The sequence below is a fragment of the Babylonia areolata genome, chromosome 1 (assembly GCF_041734735.1).
Source record: "Babylonia areolata isolate BAREFJ2019XMU chromosome 1, ASM4173473v1, whole genome shotgun sequence".
In the NCBI taxonomy this organism is placed as follows: Eukaryota; Metazoa; Mollusca; class Gastropoda; order Neogastropoda; family Buccinidae; genus Babylonia; species Babylonia areolata.
The window spans coordinates 61,803,956-61,824,467 of NC_134876.1; the positions used below are offsets into that span (position 1 = coordinate 61,803,956).

Below are 20,512 nucleotides of genomic sequence, written 5' to 3' on the forward strand. Positions count from 1 at the left end.
CATGAGACGATAACCGTGGTCCAGTGTACAGATGCGCTTAGCGCACATAAAAGAACACATGATAATAAGAGTTGTCCCTGGCAACATTTCTGCAGGAAAATCTACTTTGATAGGAAAGCAACCACACTTCCGGACAGAGAAGAAAAAAAGACAGTAGAAATGGTGCTGCGCTGTGGCGACACGCCCACCCGCGCAGAGCAGCCCGAATTTCACTCAGAGAAATCTGCTGTGACAAAAAGTAATACAACAGCATACAGTCTGTCCCTACATGGGACTCGAACACACGGACACTCCCTTCCTTGTCTGGCGCATTCCCACCAGACCACCGCTCCACTGGATATCAATGGGTCCGCAGATGTCTTTATCAAAATCTTTCGTTAAAAACTGTCCCCCTCTCCCCGCCCCCCTCCCCTCGACACCCCCCCCCCCCCCACACACACACACACACACACCCTCTTTCGTAGATAACGGACAAAGAGAAAGGTAAACAAAATATGTGCTATGAACGAAAAAAGCAAATTCGTGGAAAATGACCTGTTTTGTCATCAGAGGTGGAGTGGTCATCATGCACGACTGCACAACAAACAAAACGATGTCTCTTTGCATCGAGTTATGAGTTTTGGTGATCGGGAGAAAAAAAAGCAACAACAATAAAACAATGAATGAAAGAACGAAAGAAAGTTTGGGAATGATGAAGGACTGGGAATGAGAAATCAACTGCAGGTCCCGTTTTATTGTATTTATGGGTATGACACCGTTCTGTTTGTTGACCGAAGCGCGAGGAAACATTGTTCATTAATAATTCCACAATGTTCTGCAGATGTAAAATTGCCGTTGCTGTAATATGTTTCTAAAATTATATTATTATTCACTATTAATTTTGCATCAATACAGAGTCCCATAATTTGTACATGCATCAGTGATCTTTTAATAATGATAGTAACGATGAATGCCCCAAAGGAGGGTTTCTTTGATTACGGAGCCTTTGTCATCCACTTTTGGGCAATTTCTTTCTTTTTAGCGCTCCCCGCCTCCCCCGCCATATTCATTGATATGAAAATCTTTCATCCAGCAGAGTCATGAAAATCTTCCCTCAAAGAGCGTCTAATCTTTTGCTCGATGAAAGGCAGACTTCTCGTCATCGCTATTCACTTCCCCCCCGATCTAAGCCCGTTAGGCGGCGGTCTGGTAATATTGGATTTCTGACCTTGGCGGAACGGGGGGTTCTCCCCACGCCTGTATTGGCTGACTGTGTCGGCGTCGCCCGTCTCCATCCCAGGGACCGGGAGCAGAGAGATTTCTCCGGGCCAGACTCACGACAGCGGAGCCTTTTAATCCCGACTCTGGCAGCAAAAAGGACGATGCCAATATCGTCTCGGAGCAAAGCGGAGCGATTCATTGAAGTCACTTCCGGCAAAGCGGTGTACATTACGCGACGCAGTGGAAGCCCCGGATGCGCGGAGCGACACCGTATTAGCCATGCCCAAAGTTGGGGAGGGGAGGCGATGGCGAGTAAGGAAATGAAGTGTAATTAGAAGCTGGGACTGATGGAGAGAGCCCGTCGCGCAGATGTCTTGCCGCCGCCTGTCTCCCTCACCCCGGCCCTTCCATTCTCACCCCCGTAGCACCCAGCTCGGCCATCTTGAGCAGGAAGCTCGCGCGGGTATTTCAATGCGCGATTTATTGGCCCGCTTCTGTGCGGCCCTTCCCGCAACATGGCCGCCAAGCACTTGATTGGTCGTGAGCTCACCATCACCCGTGTGTCACTGTCATCCCGCCACTCGGGGGGACGGGGCCGTAGTTTGTCTCCCGTCTTCACTAACCACTTTTTTCAAAATAAGTTTCGTGCTACCCCCCTTCCTCTTTTCTCGTTTCTTCTCCCTCCATCCTCTTCCACTCTTTTCTTTTCCGTCAGTACAAATGTGGTCTTATTACGGTTCTTTTTTTTTCTTTTCTTCTTTTTTTTTCTTCTTTTTTTTGCCAGTTGTAATTGTCTGCGGTTTGCCTAATCAGATACACTGATCAACCATTGTTGAAGCCTCTTGCTAGTAATCTCACCCCCTGTCCCCTCTCTCTCTCTCTCTCTCTCTCTGTCTCTTGTCTCTCTCTCTCTCTCTCTCTCTCTCTCTCTCTCTCTCTGTGTCTTTCTCTGTCTTTCTCACCACTCTTCCCCTCTCTCTCTCCCTCTCCGAAAAGCTTTTTTTTTCAAATCTGTGTTTAACGTTCGTGTTACAATAAAGATTATAGACCCTCACAACACAAAAGGCTCATATTTTCAGTGAGCATTAAAACGTAATTCGCCAGTCTTCAGAATTACTCTACCAGATTCCTGCTATTCAGGTTGGTTCCCCGATGTTTCGGGGGCCCACAAAACTATTGGCCATTCAGACCATCACAGGAGAAAAGAACACTGAAGCTAAAAGAGAAGCCCACAAAGGACACGGGGGCGCTGAATGGACGACTGGCGCCAGCGGTGGCTTGATGGCTGACAGTCGGCGTGGCCCCGGTGTCAATACTTGTTAATAACGACTTGGCTTGGAACCGCGACATTGTGTTTAATAAACCATATGCGCTGTCGATGACAGGATCACACTTAATCGGACACTTTTATTTTCTCGGCCCAAGAGTGTTTTCTCATGAATCGTCAACATCGTTTTATTTTTCGGGTTCAGTGAGCGTGTACCCGCGTGTACATAAATAGTACTCAAACGCGCGCGTGCGAAATCACGCATTTAAACAGAGACAGACAGACAGAGAGATTACTGCGACAACAATATGAATCAGATGCCTTGTTTTTAATTGGTCCTTCGTCGTCTTTATGATATTGCTTTGTTTTTTGTGGTGGATTTTAATTCTACTAGTTTCAAGGTTTTATGATGATGTTTCAGGGGAAAACCAGGAAGGAAATGGCAAATTGCATAACACTGTCATTATTCTGGTTCCGAGATTGTAATATCTGACAAGTTGGTGTATATCCCGAATTCGTGAAGATCGAGTTCTAAACAACCATAGATACGCAAAGCTAGAAGACGACGTACAGGGATCGGCCCACCACCACCCTCCCCATCCTCCCCCGCCTTCCCGTTGGAGAATTAAAAAAGGAAGAGAAAACAAGTTGAGTGGATGGGAAAGAGGAGGAGGAGGGGTGTGTGTGAAGGAAAAGGATAAAGAAGGGGGGAAAAAAAAGGAAAGGAGCCAAGCAGATCGCCGCTGGCGCTTCATACCACTAGCTTTTACACGCACAAGCTCGCTTCTTTTCAAAATCGTTATTGCTCTCTGGACGGCGAAGGCGAAGTTTTCCCCTCACCCACCCCTACACTCCACTTCATGTGGCTGCAAAGCTCCCTATCTTTATTACAGCACACAAGCCAGCCCGTCTTCCATTCCCATTCGATTCTCGTCGAGTGGTGGAGGGGTGTGTGTTACGAATAAAAATCCAATGAATACTGCTAGTCCTGTAGAGTCGTTGTGGATGTGTGTGTGTGTGGTGTGTGTGAGTGTCTGTGGTGTGTGTGTGTGTGTCTGTGTGTGTGTGTGGTATGTATGTGCGTGCGTGCGTGCGCGCGCGCACGCGCGCGCGTTTGTGTGTAGACAGACCAAGAAGGGAAGGGGTGGGGTGTGGGGGGGATAAATCAGAGCGGGTGACGTGACTGTGCACTACTTGATTCGTGAGAACAGGAATAAATACACGATCCAGTTCCCCAGTCCTTCAGCATCCCTCCATATTGGATGACGCCATATTACTGCTTAATGGGCTGCGGACGATCGAAGCGCGATGGCATGGCCTTCATATGAGATTATGATTAAAAGAAGATACGGGGGTGGAGGGTGGAGGTGGAAGGAGATGACGGGAGGGGGGGGGGAGTGGACGGAGGGGGGGGGGGGCCTGAAGGGTAGGGAACGGGGAAGCTGAGTGGATGGACAGTGGCGTTGTTGTTGTTGCTGAGGACTGACTCTCTGTCTCTTTCTCCTTCTCCCCGTCTCCTTCTGTCTCTCATCCCCCCCCCCCTCTCTCCACCTTTCTGTTTCTTTCTCCTTTTTTGTGTGTTTCTTGCGCGTGATTCGAGAGGAGAATGCAGAATATAGAATCGAGTTTAGCTTCTGTGTTTTTTGCTGTTGTTGTTATTGTTGAGTGTGTGTGTGTGTGTGTGTGTGTGTGTTGTATTATTTAGAGTTGTGTGCATGTATTCGCGCATTTTAGGGTATTTGTGTATGTGTTTAGAGGTATGCACTTGTGTGTGTGTTTGTATTTGCATGTGTTATCTAGAAATTATTTATCAATTTTATCGGAATGTGTTTGATATGACACCTTGGTGTAACTGTATGTGATGTCCGTCTGGTTTAGAACAGAGAATATGATCAATTATTGTCTGTGTTTGTGTGAAGAGGAGAGAGAAAGAAAATCCTAAATGATTATTGTAATGTGAATACAAGCCCTTGACATTCGCACAGGAAACCCCCGTTGATCGTTTTCATGCAGCACTGTTGTTATTTTGCCCATGTAGACTTAGAAAAGTCTTGTGGGATTCACTCCAATATTTTGTCTTCCGTCAGACTGAACCACAAACCTTCCTTGTCATGTAAATGCACACACATTGTTTTGTCTGTTTTCAGTGCCCAATGGTGCCAGAGAAGGCGAAGGCGAGAACAGATTAGATGTAAGTTACAGCATGGTGACTGCCTCTTTTGACTCTGCGTGTGTGTGTGTGTGTGAGTGTTTACGTGTGTCCGTCTGTGTGTGAGTGCTTGTCTATGTGAGTGTGTGAATGTATGTGTTTCATTGCGTGTATATGCGTGGGTTTGTGGGTGTCCCATTCACTAACCCCATGTCTATGTAATTATTGGAACCTGAGATTGTGAAGACCAGATCAATTTAGGGCTTACTTGTTAGTACTCATGATGGTGAGCTATGTCCTGCAAGAGAGAGAGACCCGGTACAGTTAAGGGGGTTAAAACGTTGACACTAAAGCTGTACTTTTTGTCCAGACCATGTGGCCAGGCTACAGCGGGGATGGCCGCCCCTCCAAGATGCCCCGCCTGGGCGTCAGCGATGCCAACGGCAACAACGAGCAGTCGACGACGGGTGACGTGCTGACCAACGGGCAGTTCGCCCTGCACTCTGTGGGCTACCCGCTGCCCGGGGGTCACTTCCCCCACCCCACGGCCATGGGCCCTGGCGGCGGTGAGGTGAAGCCGGAGTACCATATAACTGGAGCTTCTGGGGAGCCGCACACTGCTGCTGCCACTGCCTTCACACCTTCCCTGGGTGAGTAGAATCCACCCTCCTCCCGGCTGTCGGACTGTCTTCTGTGAGGGCTGTGCTGGTGGCTTTTTTGCCTGGCTGATGTCTGTGGATGGTTGCTGCCTGGTTGCGTTTGAGGATTTGTATGTTTCGTTTCTGGTTTTTGTTTCGTTTTTTGTTTTGTTTCTGTGGGTTTTGTTCCGTTGTGGTTTTGACTTGATTTCCTGTACTGCGCAGCAAATAATGTTCGTGTTTGTGCATTTGGTTTCAGTCTGTGCCGTCATACCCTTTCCTTCTTCCTGTTTATTGGCTTTATCGTTTTGATTGTGAAGGTTTAATAGATAATGCTAGGTCTGGTACTTTTGTCGGAATCTGATAGCTGTATGCCCGTTCTGGTTTGTAAGCATGAGAACCCGTTTTTGTTTTGTTTTTCTATCCGACCCCAACCGTTGTGGTAAGCTTGTAAGTTTACGACCAAAAAAATCTCTTCCAATATCCCGAACCATCATTCCCCCCACCCCCCACCCCTCCTTTCCCTCCCTCCCCCATTCCCCAAGGAGAAAAGAGAAAAAGTGCTGTCTACCCTGTGGGCTTTTTTGTTTGAGTATTGTTTACTTCCGTTTCAGTTTGGTCGGGCATAATTATGTGCTTTAATTTTCGTTTTATTTGATATGAGCATGGGTTTCTTTATGGTACTTCCCATCCTTTCTTTTTTTTCTTCTTTTTTTTTGTTTTGTTATGCTTTGTTTCGTTTTCGTTTTCTTCCTCCTCATATCTTTTTGTTTCACCTGATTTCCCAGTCCGGACCATTTCCATCGTTTCCTGTCGATGTTGTGTGTGTATGTGTATGTATGTATGTATGTGTATATATATATGTGTGTGTGTGTGTGAAGGCTTCTTGTCGCATGCGGAATGCATTGTTTGTTCACTGTCTTGACCCGTTTGCAGCGCATGGCAGCAGCGGACTCCCCCACCCCCACCCCCACAACACCAGCACCCCTAGCAAAAAGCCCCATGGTAGCGATAGTGGCTCCCCGCCCCAGCTGCATCACAGCAAAGCCCCGCTGGCCACCCTCCCCAGCCCCCCTGCCAAACACGAGACGCACGAGGGGGGCACCCCCTCCCCCCACAGCGGCGGCCACATGCCCGGCGCGGACGGCACGGGCACGGGCACGGGTGGCGGAGGCAGCACCTTCACGGAACTCAAGCCCGTCAACTCGGCCAGCGTCACCTCCAGCAACGGCACCACTGTCGGCGGCGGCAACACCACCGGCTACAACACCCTGCCTTCCATCCAGAATTTCTCCAGTACGTAAGATCCACCGCACTCCCGCCCTCCCTCCCTCAAATCACGTCATAACGTCTTGTCCCTCGTCACTAGGTTTGGGGCTTGTGCAGTTTCAGTTTCAGTAGCTCAAGGAGGCGTCACTGCGTTCGGACAAAACCATATACGCTACACCACATCTGCAGGCTTGTGCATTATAAGAGACCTGTCTCCTATCCCCCACCCTACCCCCCACCCCACCCTCCACCACCACGTCGGAGTCCCGTCACGAGTTATGATGTCTGTGCATACAAGAGATGTTTACCACCCCACACTACCACCCTCTTCCTCCTCCGCCCCTCACCCACCACGTCACAAAGTGTTAATGTCACTAGTTTTGAGGCCTTGGCATACAAGGTCTGTCTCCCTCACCCCACCACGTCACAAAGTTTTTTTTTCCGTCACTAGCTTTGAGGCCTGCAATATACAAAAAAAATTTAATATATCTGTCTACATTAGCTATAACGTCAACGTAACTCGCCAAGTCTTACCGTCAATAGTTTCGTGGACTGCGCAAACAACAAGATCCGTCTCCTCCTACCCCATACCACGCCAGAAACCTTCACCATCACCAGTTTTGGGTAGATGTACATATACATGACCTGTTTCCCCAACACCCCCTCCCCTCTTCCCGGCCTCTCCTTCCCGCAGGGGTGGCAGTCTTGTTGGTGAGTACAGAACCCCTGAGGTGTGCCATGCACTTGCCCAAATTAATCCCTGCTTCTGTAGGCAGTCTGTCTGGACACAGGTCTGGCGACATAGCCAAAGCATGCGCTTTCTCTCCCCAACCCCCTCCTTGATTTAGTTGATGTACATGTTTCGATGTTTGTTGCTGGATGGAAAGATGGATTGATTACCTTATTTTTGAGATTGGTTTTTGTGGTCCTTTGTTTTAATTTATTTTGTTTTATTAAGTTTTGCATGCAGTTTTTTTTTTTCCTTTTCAGTTACCAGTTTCAGTTACACTGTTTGGTCTGGTACGTTTGATTGTAAACCCACTCTCTATTGTTGTTCTTAAACCATTTCTACTTTGAAAGTTAGATAGACAGATAGATATTCTCATACATTAATCTTAAGTATACGTTATTCTTTATTTCACAGAAATAGAAACATAGATGGACAGGGCGATAGATTTTGAGAGAGAGAGAGACAAAAACAAAATCTTTATTAGAGAGAGAGACAGAAAGAGAGAGATTTCCACTTGATTATATTATTAATACCATTGGACCAGCTTAGGACTTAGAATTACTGACTGTTTGAACTGCCATCGTGCTGTACTGATCACAGTCCTGCTAAGGAGAAATGTATACATGGTATTTTTGTTGTCAAAAGAATGAACGAAAAACTAGATTGAAACGGTAACGTTTTACCCATAAAAACAGAATAAAACAATTGGAACGGAACTGGCGGTTGATGACGCTGATGGTAATGGTTGTTACGGTAGTAATGGTGGTCGTGGTGGTGTGATGGTAATGATGAGTATGATGATGATGATTATAAAATGGTGATGATGACGACTATGATTAAAACGACGATGATGTCATTGATGATGGTAATGTTTGTAACTGATAACGATGATGTGACGATAATGATGAGGTGATAATGATGGCGACGATATTTATGACGAAGTGGTGGTGACGATGATGATAACGATGATGGTGATGATGCAGGCCCTCCTATCAGCTACAGCAGCAACCCTTCAGCAGCCTACAACCAGACGGCCAACAACAGCTCTGTGTCCATCGTTCTACCCCAGATGTACCCCAATCCACCCGGCTCCGTCACCAGTGAGTATCAGGAGACTGCATTCAGAAAACTCAACACTGTTGAGAAAAAACAACAACACATGATATGCTACACATTTTATATAGCTGTGTGACTTGAAGGTGAGATTCCTGACAGTCTTAGAGAGATAGAGAGGGAGAGCAGAAGATGAAGAAGGAGTTGAAGAAGAAAAGGGTGGCTTTATTATGTTCTTATGAAGTAGTGTTGGTATGCTTGATTACATCAGAAACAAGAGGCAAAGCCTTCAAGACTCACTTGTGCTTCACGCTTTATCCTGTAAAGGAATCATTAGGAGGAGAGAAAAAAAAAGAGATTTTAAAAATGGTTGAAAAGTGCTCTGTATTAAATATGATGGATAAGCTAGGGAGAAGAAAAAAGAAAAGAAAAGAAAAAAATGTAATGTTTAAGATGAGAAAGATCAGTTTAAAGCAAATTAAGTCACCTAGCATTAATTACAGAGTAATTTCCCTTTTTTTAACTATCTGCACCAAAACGTTTGCAAAATAAATAAAACTTCCATGCTTAGCAAAAGAAGTTCCTGTTTGAACAAAAAATGATAATAATGACTGCTCTTGTTGTTGGGTCAGAATATCATCCTGTTTGAACAAAAAATGATAATAATGACTGCTCTTGTTGTTGTGTCAGAATATCAGATCAAAGTGCCAAGTTTAGAGAATACAAAAAATATAAATATAACAGTAAATGCAGTTTGCATATAATTAGGCTTCATTTTTTTGTGCCCATCCCAGAGGTGCAATATTGTTTTAAACAAGATGACTGGAAAGAACTGAATTTGTCCTATTTTTATGCCTAATTTGGTGTCAACTGACAGAGTATTTGCAGAGAAAATGTCAATGTTAAAGTTTACCACGGACATACACACACACACACACACACACACAGCCGAACACCGGGTTAAAATATAGACTCACTATGTTTACACAAGTGAGTCAAAAAAACTGTACTTCTGTTTGCTCCACAAGTTTTAGTTCTCTCCATGACTATTTCCTTGTTCGATGGAGAGCACGTGACACTTTTGAGAGCTTTTCTTTTCTCAAATAAGCCAATGCACTTCCTTACCATACATTGCTGGTCGCGCTATTTTCTTTCGTTCGATAGACAAGAATTATTTTTTAGTTGAAAAAAAATCAGAAATGCAGTGAGGAAGTTTCTTCTCATGGAAAGATCGATTATCTGTTTGGCTGCTTTTGAACTTGTGGATTAGTTAAAAAGCCATCTTTAAGAATGTTCTGGGGTATTGAATATTTGTGGGCTTGCGCAAGATTTTATTAAGAACTACTGTTATCATAATAAGAAAAAAAGATCGTTGAATTTCTTCTTTATATTTTATGTGTGTGCGTGTTTTGTTGTTGTTTTTACTTTATCATTATTATTATGATCATTATTATTGCTATTAGCGTAATTATGTTTTTGCGTAACCATGTCGTGTGTGTATGTGTGTGTGTTTAACACTTTCATTTGACAATTTAATTTGACAAATAATTGTCTGCGAAATGCGAGCCTGCCTCTTTACTCATTCTCTCTCGCTGTGGGTAAACGCTGCAGCACATGAGGGAGGTGAAGAAAGAGAGAGAGAGAGAGAGAGAGGGATGAGCAGACATCTTGTCTGGCACTTCGGGGAGAATTTCAGAGGAGACGAATAATGCACACTTGTCAGTCAAAACCACGTAAGAGCCTCTCCTCATCTCCTCTCCCCACTTTTCTTACCCTTCAACTAGTCCAACGCGTCGCTCTTGATATTCCTCCTGCGGTTGTGAAAAGTGCCATCTGCAAAAACCCCTAAATGAGACGCAACTGTTTTCTGGAACGGCGGCCGCAAGAACCGATCGATTTCGCTTTCCTCCTAACGGTCCTTGCGAAAACAGCCCCCGCTGTACGGGGCGATAACTCTTGTCAGTCACGCCTTGGCGGCCATGTTTGGAGGCTGTGACAATGCGGGCTCTCCACTGTGGCCGGGCACCTGTCAAACTGAAAATAACACGCCACACACTCGCTCCATCCCTCCGCCATCCTCCCACACAGACACACGGAGAGAGAGAGAGGGAGAGATACAGAGAGAGAGAGAGAGAGTCTGTAAAAGATTCTTGTACATTGTGCGCATTGGAAGGACGCCGATGTCTCCATCACTCCACCGCTGAGATCCCCCAACCTCCCACTACCCACCCCCACTAGTCCTGCCGTCTTTGGTTCACTACATCACCGGCCTCCATTGCCCACAATGGAGAATGGAGGAGGGGGTATCAAAGAAACGGGAGCTGAGAACCGGGAGGAAAATGAGATCATTTGGATATCAAACGCGTTTACGGAATTCTTCTTCAGTTGCTGACGGAATGGCTTCATTTTGTACCAGCGATTAGGCCAGTCTTCGCCAGGGGCGGCCTGCCGCGACGGGGAGAAAAGGGTTAAAGCATCACGGCTGTGTGATTGGTGTCGTGCGGTGAAATCAGCTGTCAAGGCGTTAATGAGATGGGCGCTCGGACATAGTTAACCTTTACACGGCTGGCCGTCATCCGTCGGCAGTAACGTTCTTGGGAGAGAGGGGGGGGGGATGGTGAGGGGGATGGTGGGGGGGGGGGGAGGAAGGATAGCCAGACTGCTACTCTGGTTCGGGGTTGTAATTGTGCTCCCCACCGCTCCTACCAGCCCCCCTAGCCCTCTCCCCCCATCCCCCCACCCCCACCCCCTACCACACACGAGTCCATCAGCCCGGCAACAGCGCTTACCCGCCATAGAGGGCGCTCTGCTGGGTCTGTAACATGTACTGTGTCCAATCCCATTCCCCACCCACACACCCAAACCAATTCCCGGGCTTGTGTTGGCTGTTTGTATTTTGGCCCTCTATCCATCCACTACCACCCCCCAGCATTCTCCACCCCCCATCGCTCTGTTCCTCTACTTGCATTTGCTGTTTCTGTTTGGGGTTGGTTTGTTTTTTGTTGTTGTTTTTGTGGGGTTTTTTGTCTTATTGTTCTGTTTTGTTGGGGGCTGGTGTGTTTTTGTTTTGTTTTTTTGTTTTTCATTATCCATCCAATAACCATGACAGGCAGCATGATTATAAAATCTGATCGAACGGTTCTGGAAGGGGACTTTTTTTCTTCTAACCCTGTACCGAACTGAACTGATTGGGGGAGGGTGGGCATCTAGATTACAAGAAAACAAAATGTCTGCATCAGCTTCTGCTTGCACTAGCGGTGTGTGGTGCGAGGTTAGAAAATATTCAATGTTCGTTATGTATTTTATCTGTAATTAGAATGTTGAAAGTTTCCGGACCTGAACATTAAATCGAGCAGGAACTTAGCTAAGTCTTGACAAAGCCATCCGAATGCACCGAGTCCTTTGACCTTGATTCAGTGCCAAGGTCATAACAATTGTTTTATATTCCACACTCGTCATTGTAGACCGCGTCAAAATAGATCCAAGAACATCCAAGAATTGACTGTATTTGGCAGACAAGCATACCTAACTATTCCCGCTGTCATCTTGACCTTGAGTCAAGGTCATTCTTGAAAGGCTAAAATAAAAATTATTAAAAAAAAAAAAAAAAGAAAGAAAAGAAACCGCTCTGGTGCATCCATGAATAAAGTTAAGCCCACATGTTAGAGCCGGCATTCTTTGAATCTCGATCAATGCAATCAGTTGTTATCAACAGACATTACAAATAACTATTCCTGTTATGAAGCACAGGAAAGGTGGCAGACCATGCTAAACCGTATAGGCTGGGCAACGTGTCGTGAAACACTGTCAAAGGCAGCAGTAGTGATTTGACCACAATTTTTCGTTATAAATGCAACTGTCAATGCACAGCTGATAAGTTTCAAATTCCTTTTTGTATTATATTGCTGCCGGACGATAATATCAACCTTAAATATTTCGAAAATGTTCTCTAATGTATACAACATAACTAAATCGTGCATGCATTCGTGCGTGTGTGTGTGTGTGTCCGTTTTACCTTGAACAAGTAAAACTCTTTTTGTTTTCAATTTCAAATTTTCAAATATCACAGCAGCGTATCTGATTGGTTCAGCCTTACCCGTGTGTCAACACACAAAGGAGGAACACGTTCGCCCAGTATCCCCTGACCCCAGTGCCTACTTTGCAAACAATGGAGGTTCCCAACGATCAGACAGTCTCATCAGCCTCCCAACCACAGTGACACTGATGTATGGTGACAAAACATGTCTCCCCGACTATGAACTGTTGAGGGCAAAGATAAAACGGTCCCCCCGTATCTCATTTCTAGGATTGCTGACAAATTGTTTTGTTGCCAGACTATTCAGCACCCCACCCAACTCAACCCCCTACCCATCACCACCCCACTCCCGGCTCCCCTTACCACCCCTTCCTCCCCTATCTTGTTACGGCGCGAGAGACACAAGGGACGTTTCTAGTTGATGAAGATCTCGATTAATTCCTGCTAATGCAGCCCTTGTTCTCGAGAGATGTCCAAGCGACGCTCCTGTGATATTAGAATATTAAAAAGCATATGGCCCTGAGGCGGAGGCCAAGGGAGGCGAGATGCGGACTTTTGCTTGATCAGTTCCGGGAACCCGACTGTGCGCCGGTTGGGCGTTAACGCTGGGGTGGGTCCAAGGAACACTTCACGATGGAATCGTCTGCTTTGTTGTTTTATGAAAAAAATAATAAAATAAATAATGAATAAATAAAAAGCCTAGCAAGAGAATACTGTAACCATAATAGATTGGAAAGCCTATATTATTTGATGAAAGGAAATTATAATTACACATGAATGGATCAGGAGAATCGGCAAAGTTATTTCAAAGCCTTTTTCTCCCCAACACACACTTATTTAATGCAAGGGGTTATTTGCGCCAGCCTTGCAGGATTCCATTTACTCCAGCGTCATTCACACAACTGGACATGAAAGCAAACATGTTTTTTTTAAAGGGGGGCGGGGGAGGGGGGAGCGCAAGCAGAGCGAAAGAAGCTGACGGTTGAAGGGAGGGAGGGAGGGAAGGCGGGGAGGGGGAGTGAGAGTGCCGCTGAAGACGTGGTCGGAGCGCGGGCACCACCACTACCCTGTCGGGCTCCCCGTGGCGGGTGTATGGGGAGGAGAGAGGAAAGGGGAGGGGGGGGGGGCACAAGACGGTGCTTTATTGGCGCACGCGCCGACTTTAGGAGATTGTCTGGAAGCAGGCCCACTTCAGCATGATGGCCCCTCGCTCTGTCCCGATCATCGTCCCCACCCCCCCGTAATTGGATCGCAATTCCCATGGAGGGGGTAACGCGATAGCTCCAGTGTTCAGGGGCAATGGTTACAAGGGGGAAGACACTCTATCGTTGCACGAGGCGGAAGTTGTAGGCCTGTAATTTGTGAGGCCTCGCCATCATGTGTGTGTGTGGGGAGGGGAGAGGCAACAGCCGCTGGGCGTTTGTCAGCCGTCCGTCTTTGATTGTGTGGCAATATCCTGGCAAACTCATTTCCAGAAATTGAATTGCTGGCTGAGAAAGATACAACAAGAGAGGAGAAGGAGAGTGAGAGAGAGAAGGGAAAAAAAAAGCTTCGGAAACGTGCTGTGTGTGTGTTTTGGATTGCCAGCCCCTCTCCTGTTAAATCTATCATTTTTCCCTCTTTTCATTCCGGGAATCTTTTCGGTATGAAACTGTCACTGAATTGACAAAAAAAAAAAAAAATGTTCTGGCATTCCCATAGGATCTCTCTAAACATGCGTATTGCTTGTGTTTGTGGATTTGTAAGAGAGTGAATGTGCGTGTTTTCAGTCTCAGTACAAGCATGCATGTAGCCTACGTATATAATTATATATATATATATATATATATATGGGAGGTGGGGGGGTGTATACATTATAACATTAATATGTGCAAGATATATGTGAAAGACCATTTCACTTGCAGCATTCTGAATTTAGGAATTACATATACACACGTAGATATATATTATTTATTCGTATACGATTTTATATGCATTTATATACATGTATTGGAGGAAAACAATTGCACATATAAACATATACATGTACATATGCAGTGTGTGTGTGTGTGTGTGTGTGTGTGTGTGTGTGTGCTTGTTTATATGTACGTGTGTATAAGCGTTGGTATGTGCACATTGAGAAAGCTGCAAGTGAAATAATTACTAACCACCCCCACTGGTATGACTTGCACGTTCTGGCACCAGACATTCAGCCATTGTAATGGGACACTCGCCGCAGAGGCAGTGCCATAGAAACGCCCACTCGCCATTCACCAAAATGAAAGCAAATCACACGTGACCAGTCCTTGATCTCCATTGATCGCAGTCTGCTCGAGGACCCCGCACAAGACACAGTGAGCTTCAGGGGGGAATCTCCCTCAGTCAGTCCTCGCTGGTTCTTCAGCTGATGCCACGGAAGTGTTGGGTTTTCTTTCGCGGGGAAAACATCCCAGGGTATGGCCAGCCTCTCTTGACCTCCGTGTCTCACTCTGGTTGGCTGGCTGCTGTCACTGGTTGACCGAAATGGCTGGGACCAGCTGAGTGGAGAGGGGCTTTTTGTTTGTTTGGTTTTCGTTCTTCTTCTTCGCTGCAAAATGACACTTTGTTTGATGGAGGCACCACGAGCGGGTTCCCCAGGGAATGTGGAACCAGGAGGGGGGTCCTGACAGTCTCTGAGGAGATGGTGCTAGCTGAACGTCAACGACCAGCCCCCCCGCCACCCTTCCCCCATCTTCTCGCTCCACACAAGTCTTCTTCTTTTGGGGAGGGAGTCTTGAGCTCCACTGCCACACACCAGCCCTTTCTGCTTTTAATTAGTGTCTGCGCGTTAGTTTTGTGCCGGGCCCGTGTTCAGCCCAAATTGGGCTGTCCATTAAAGGACAATACGGCCTGATTGTCTTTAGTTATCGCCCGCGTCCCATCTCCAAACTACGTCGCTGAAAATAATGGAAGCGAAATAACATTATTTGCCGCCGCCGGTGGCTACTGAAAGGCGGGAGGGAAATGGGCGCGATTGCGGCGGCTTGATCTAATTCGGGTCCTGTCGCTTGCCAATAAAGGCGAGGGATAAGGAGGGGGACAGACCCAATCTCATCCCGACCCACGGGATGGGGCAATCCATTAAACACCCGGCTCCCTTTACTGAATTTCATTAGAGCAGATCTGTTGGCAAAATAGCGCCCTATAAACCGCCGCCTCCTCCCCGCTGCCCTGGGCCCGGAGAGCGAGAGTGAGTTGTGAAAAATAATAGTCTTGAGGCAGGGAGCGGGGAGTGGTTCTCTGATCGACGCCCCTAACTATCCCCGGGCGCTTGCAGAAAGTGTTTTTGGCGCAAAGGGCGAAGAAAAACAAGTGGCTGATTTTCTTGGGTGTCAATGTCGCCACAAGACAAGCTTTGTCAGGCGCGAGCTCCTCTCCTGTGGCCATCGCGTTCGGGGCCTGTCACTTCTGGCGCCTAATGGCACAAAAACACTTCCACAAACACAGCGTCTGCCACCCTCCCCCACCCCCCACTACCACCATCACCCCACCTCACTTTCTTCCATTCACTCCCTTCACCCACCCCCACCCCCTCCTCCCAAATCCCTACTTTCTTCTACCCCTCTTGTCCAGTGCACATCGGAAATGTTTTCTTGTTTCATTACAAATCGATGTCGGTGGGGCTTGTTGAAGAGATTGCGGGGAGCGTAACGTGATGGTGACGATTGGAGGATTAAGTGCAGGGCGCGACACCCCATCCATCATGGACACGGGCCCTGACAGTAATCGGTCTTGGATGACCCACTGGACATTTTTACGTTGAAAGAGCACTGGTCGGCAGTGTAAAGTGCATCCACTCGGCGTGAATGTGCTGTGCTGTGCTGTGCTGTGCTGTGCTGTGCTGTACGTGTGCTGTGCTGTGCTGCACGCGCGCGCGCGCGCGTGTGTGTGTGTGCAGTCCCTGCAAGTGTTCTCCAAAACGTGTGAAGTTGTAGCAGACTTCCCTCTTTTGCAGTCAACAAAATAACTGTTAATTTACCATGAGTGCTGTTATGGTGTTAACCATGAGCGTGTTGTGTGGTGATGATGCGATCCAATATACGTAGGTGGTTAACAATGAGTGTGCTGATGACCACTAATCGACTGTATGGATTGATGTTGTTAATCACGAGGTGAGGTGAGGTGTGGTGGGTGGTGTTAACCTTGATTGTGGTGTAAATCATAAGTGAAGTTTTGACCATGAGTTTGATGCGTGGTGTTACCCACGAATGTTCCGGTATGGTGGGTGGTGTTGACCATGAGTGTGATGGGTGGTGTTAACTATGAGTGCGGTGGTGTGAAAGTGCGGTGGTGTGAACCCAGGGTGTGCAATGGTGACGGTAGTGTTTGTGAAAGTCTTCAGTATCGCTGTGTGTGCTGCTTACAGGCAGTGACTACCCGCCCTACAACAGTGCCGTTCCCTACAGCCAGTACAGCGGCAGCTACGCAGAACCCTCCGCATGGAACGCCGCTATCCGCTACGGACCTGGAGGCCTGCCCATCAGTGAGTAGCCATTCCCTTCCTCTCGCCTTCAGTAGTACATGGCCACCCAGTGCGTGTTGGGACTCGTGACGAACCCACAATGCTCTTACGTTAGAGGATCTCGTTTTGTCACAGTGATTAACGCTCCGGTATTTGTGAAGAGGGTTTTGCATGCACGCATGCACAGATATGAACACACACGTATGCGCGCGCGCGCACACACACACACGCGCGCGCGCGCCCGTCCACCCCCCCCCACCCAACCTGCACACACACAATGGTGGAGCGGTGGCGTAGTGGTAATGAGCCTGACTGCTGAATGATAGCGTCGTATTGCAATGTGCTGTGGTCCTTCTGGTTTTTGAAAAGCGTAGTATGAATCAAGTATGTTATCTTCAACATCGTTATGAGCATCGTCGTTGTTGTTACCATTATTATTATCATCATTATTATTGATGTTGTTGGCATTTTTTTTTTTAATAGCTATTCATTTAATTATTTAGCAGCAGTAGTAGTAGTTCTTTTGATTATCATTGATGTTCTTGTTTTGTTTTTTTGTTATTATTTCAGTAGTAGTAGTAGTAGTATCATTTCATCATTTCGTTATTATTATCACAATTGTCATCATTACCATTATCATCACCCTTCAATGGTGTGTGCTGTCCAGATGCCCCATACTACTACGGCGCCCCGAGTTCCCTGAGGAACGAGACAGCCAGCACCACGGCGGGGTCCCCCTCCAAGTCCTAATGACCCCCCCACCCCCACCCCTTCATCCCCGGGGCCTGCCTCACGTGGTAACGGCGTAGCGTCCCTCACTGCAGTCACTGCGGCCCACTGCCCCGCTGTCTCTCAACGCATGACAGTGATTTCCTGTGGGGAATTTGTCCCTTTAAAAAAAAAAAAAAAAAAGAAAGGAGGACGGACAAAACGAAAACATCTTGCCAGGGCTTCGGATTGTATGGAGTCATTACTCTGAAGGTCTTCAAAGGTCTTTTTTCTTTTCTTTTTCTAATCCTCTCCTTTTTTTAATTTTTTTTTTATATCCATTTTTGTGTAACTAAACTTTTTGTGTTTTCTTCTTTCTTCATTTTTTTCTTTTCTTTTTTTTAATGCGATGCTTCCTCGCCATTGTGTCCGAAGTGGGGGGAAGCTGAGGGCCTGTCCTTCACGTTGACCGTCAAGCTTTTCCCCAGCTGTGTGACTTGCTGTCAAGGAGTGCTGGGCAAGAGAGGACTCTGGGTGTCATCTGTGATGGACAATGGAGATTACAAACTGTGACAGTCTGTCGTAAATCCATTTTCCTTTGTCATCGTCGTCGTCGTCGTCGTAGCTTGTTGTTTCCACCCTCCATGCTACTGGACACTGGCTGTTGAGTCAGGTTCCATGAATGATGAATTTCAAAATGAAAAATAAAACAAGTCGGTTCTGTGACAGTGAGTTCTTGGGGATCACCATTTGATGGCTTGCAGACAGTGACATGGAAACAGTACATCATTGACACACCACGGTCAATCGATAAGCATGGGTCTGACGCCGTTACGATCTCTTTACTCTGATCATTGTCACGATGAATGAACAAGAATCTTAGTATGGTTGTGGTCCGGGGTTGGCCTGTGTGAATGGTGAATGTGGTGAGAGGGCATGGTCGGCATGGAAGACATCCACTGTTCAGAATGGACTCTTGCTCACAGTAAACAATCACAAGGCTGTTGCATATCTAGCAGACAAGGGGACGGCTTGTGTTCGAGGACATCAGATGTGGCAGGCATGCGTGGCACTGAGTTCAACTGATCACCAATGGTTGTCATGGCGGAGCGTTCACCATGGAAAGGGAGCTGATGCTGATTGGACTGACTGCCACCTGTATATAGAACTGTGGCACACAGTGTGCTGGACCACAGGAACCAGTTCAGCTTCACTGATGACCATGGACCCAGTGTTGGGCGTGATGACAGACGCAGCTTCTGTCTTCTGCCGGACGGATCAACACAGACTGCCTGTTCTAGCTTGACTGAAGCACGATGTCAAGCTGTCTGAAGTGAATGTTCTCACGGGCCTCAAGTTTAGCCAGACTGACGAACGATTTTTTTTTTTTTTACTTGTGTGACTGAGAAAAAAACAACAACCCTAGCCCCGTATCTCTTTAGACGCAGTATGTCAAATTTGTTTTTAATAGATGAGAGAATGGATGAGTATCTGTGACGACTAGCTGTCTGTCTCAGAAAGAAGATAGAACGTCTTCGCTGTATGCTAGCATTTTCGAGATACTCAGTTTGGTAAATGTGGAGATTATCTGAACAAACAAACAGAAAAAGGACATGATTCGGCTGATTGTGTAGCGATGTGAATCTCGCACTGATTGACTTGCTGAAGATGAGCTCAAGTTTTATTACTGCATGCATTATGTTAAAAAATGATTTTGCCCAACATCGGGTAAAATAGTAGATTAGTCCCATGTGTGTTTAAAAAAAACACGCAGTGATACTGTATGCTTATTACAAATGTGTCAGATTGAATGTACGTGTCTGTTGAAAGATGGCATCGTCTCAGTGAACGAAGCACAATGAATGGTGCGCCATAATGGTCAGCTTTTTGGAAACTCTCCTCTTGCTGAATATCGGTAAAATCGAGTTTGCTGCTGTTTTCACTGCATGTACATATATCTGTCGAGGAGATGGAATCATATTTACACATTTTCACCCTGATCCTACATATTATGGTCTTTTCGTTAACTCATTGCAAAGTATGTCAAGCATTGGTGTAAATGAACATTGCATGTTACTTTTTTGTGAGGTAATGAGAAATGTTCTTTGTATACAAAGGGAAGCTGGAGGTTGATCCTATGTTTACCGACCTCCCTGTTCAACCTGTCCCATTTCCCCCCTTTTGTTTCCGTTCTGAAATCTAATCAGATTTATTACCATTGTACAATGTAGATTCCATTATATAAAGCAAACGATTCATTTGTATACTTTTTTTGTTGTTGTTTTAGAAATCGTAGTGGGTTATGTGTGTGTGTAGGTGGGTGTTTATTCGAATGCTATTTTATTTCAGTATTATTTTTTTTTAATGAACAAAGCCATTAGTTTACATTCGACGAATGATACCTTCATTTTTCGACGAATAATACGTTCATAAGTTATGATTTTAAAAAAAAACATTAAAAAAAAACAAACCGGTAACTCAGGCAGCATAGTTGCTATACAGTCTCCACTGACCCCCTTCTTCAAGGGTAGGAGATGGAAACCCAGGATGATGAAAAAGGTTATTTTTTGTTTGCCCACAAAGCCGGGTTTAAATGGAAATTTCAAGTCTTTGCTGATTCTTTTCGCAAGAGAACAAAGTTAGAAGCTTCTGTTTATGAGCGCTTTAGTAGGTCGCTGTAGTTGCGTTGTGCAGTCACAGCGACTCAAAATGTTGACAGACTGCTGAATACTACTGACTGCATTTACCACACTGCAAATACAACAGAACCAATCAAAATGTGTGTTGTGTGCAATATGACGATTACTTTTTTTTATGTAAATATTGTTGTTTCTACTCATGGGGAGGAGATTAAATCTCTGAAGGTATTATCATCCTAAAAGTGTGTACTTTGGGGATGTCTCGGTTCGAAATTATTATTATATGTCCGTAGTTTTCTTTGTTTTTTTGTGGGGTGTGGGGGTACTTTTGTGTGATTTTTAT

General features: G+C 46.1%; 1 protein-coding gene across 5 annotated transcripts in view; it reads left to right on the forward strand.

Annotated features, from left to right (window-relative positions):
• Positions 1–19,999, forward strand: part of LOC143284969 (paired box protein Pax-2a-like) — a 308,750-nt gene extending 288,751 nt beyond the window's left edge. For 4 of the 5 annotated variants that reach the window (XM_076592140.1, XM_076592134.1, XM_076592145.1 and 1 more), the window contains 6 exons: positions 4,615–4,658; positions 4,987–5,266; positions 6,191–6,550; positions 8,237–8,353; positions 16,727–16,843; positions 17,490–19,999. In XM_076592140.1, coding sequence (XP_076448255.1) covers positions 4,615–4,658; positions 4,987–5,266; positions 6,191–6,550; positions 8,237–8,353; positions 16,727–16,843; positions 17,490–17,572 — 1,001 coding nt within the window. In that variant the 3' untranslated portion in view covers positions 17,573–19,999. The remainder of the gene's footprint in view (positions 1–4,614; positions 4,659–4,986; positions 5,267–6,190; positions 6,551–8,236; positions 8,354–16,726; positions 16,844–17,489) is intronic. The other variant, XM_076592160.1, reaches the window with a different exon arrangement.
• Positions 20,000–20,512: the final 513 nt, after the last annotated feature.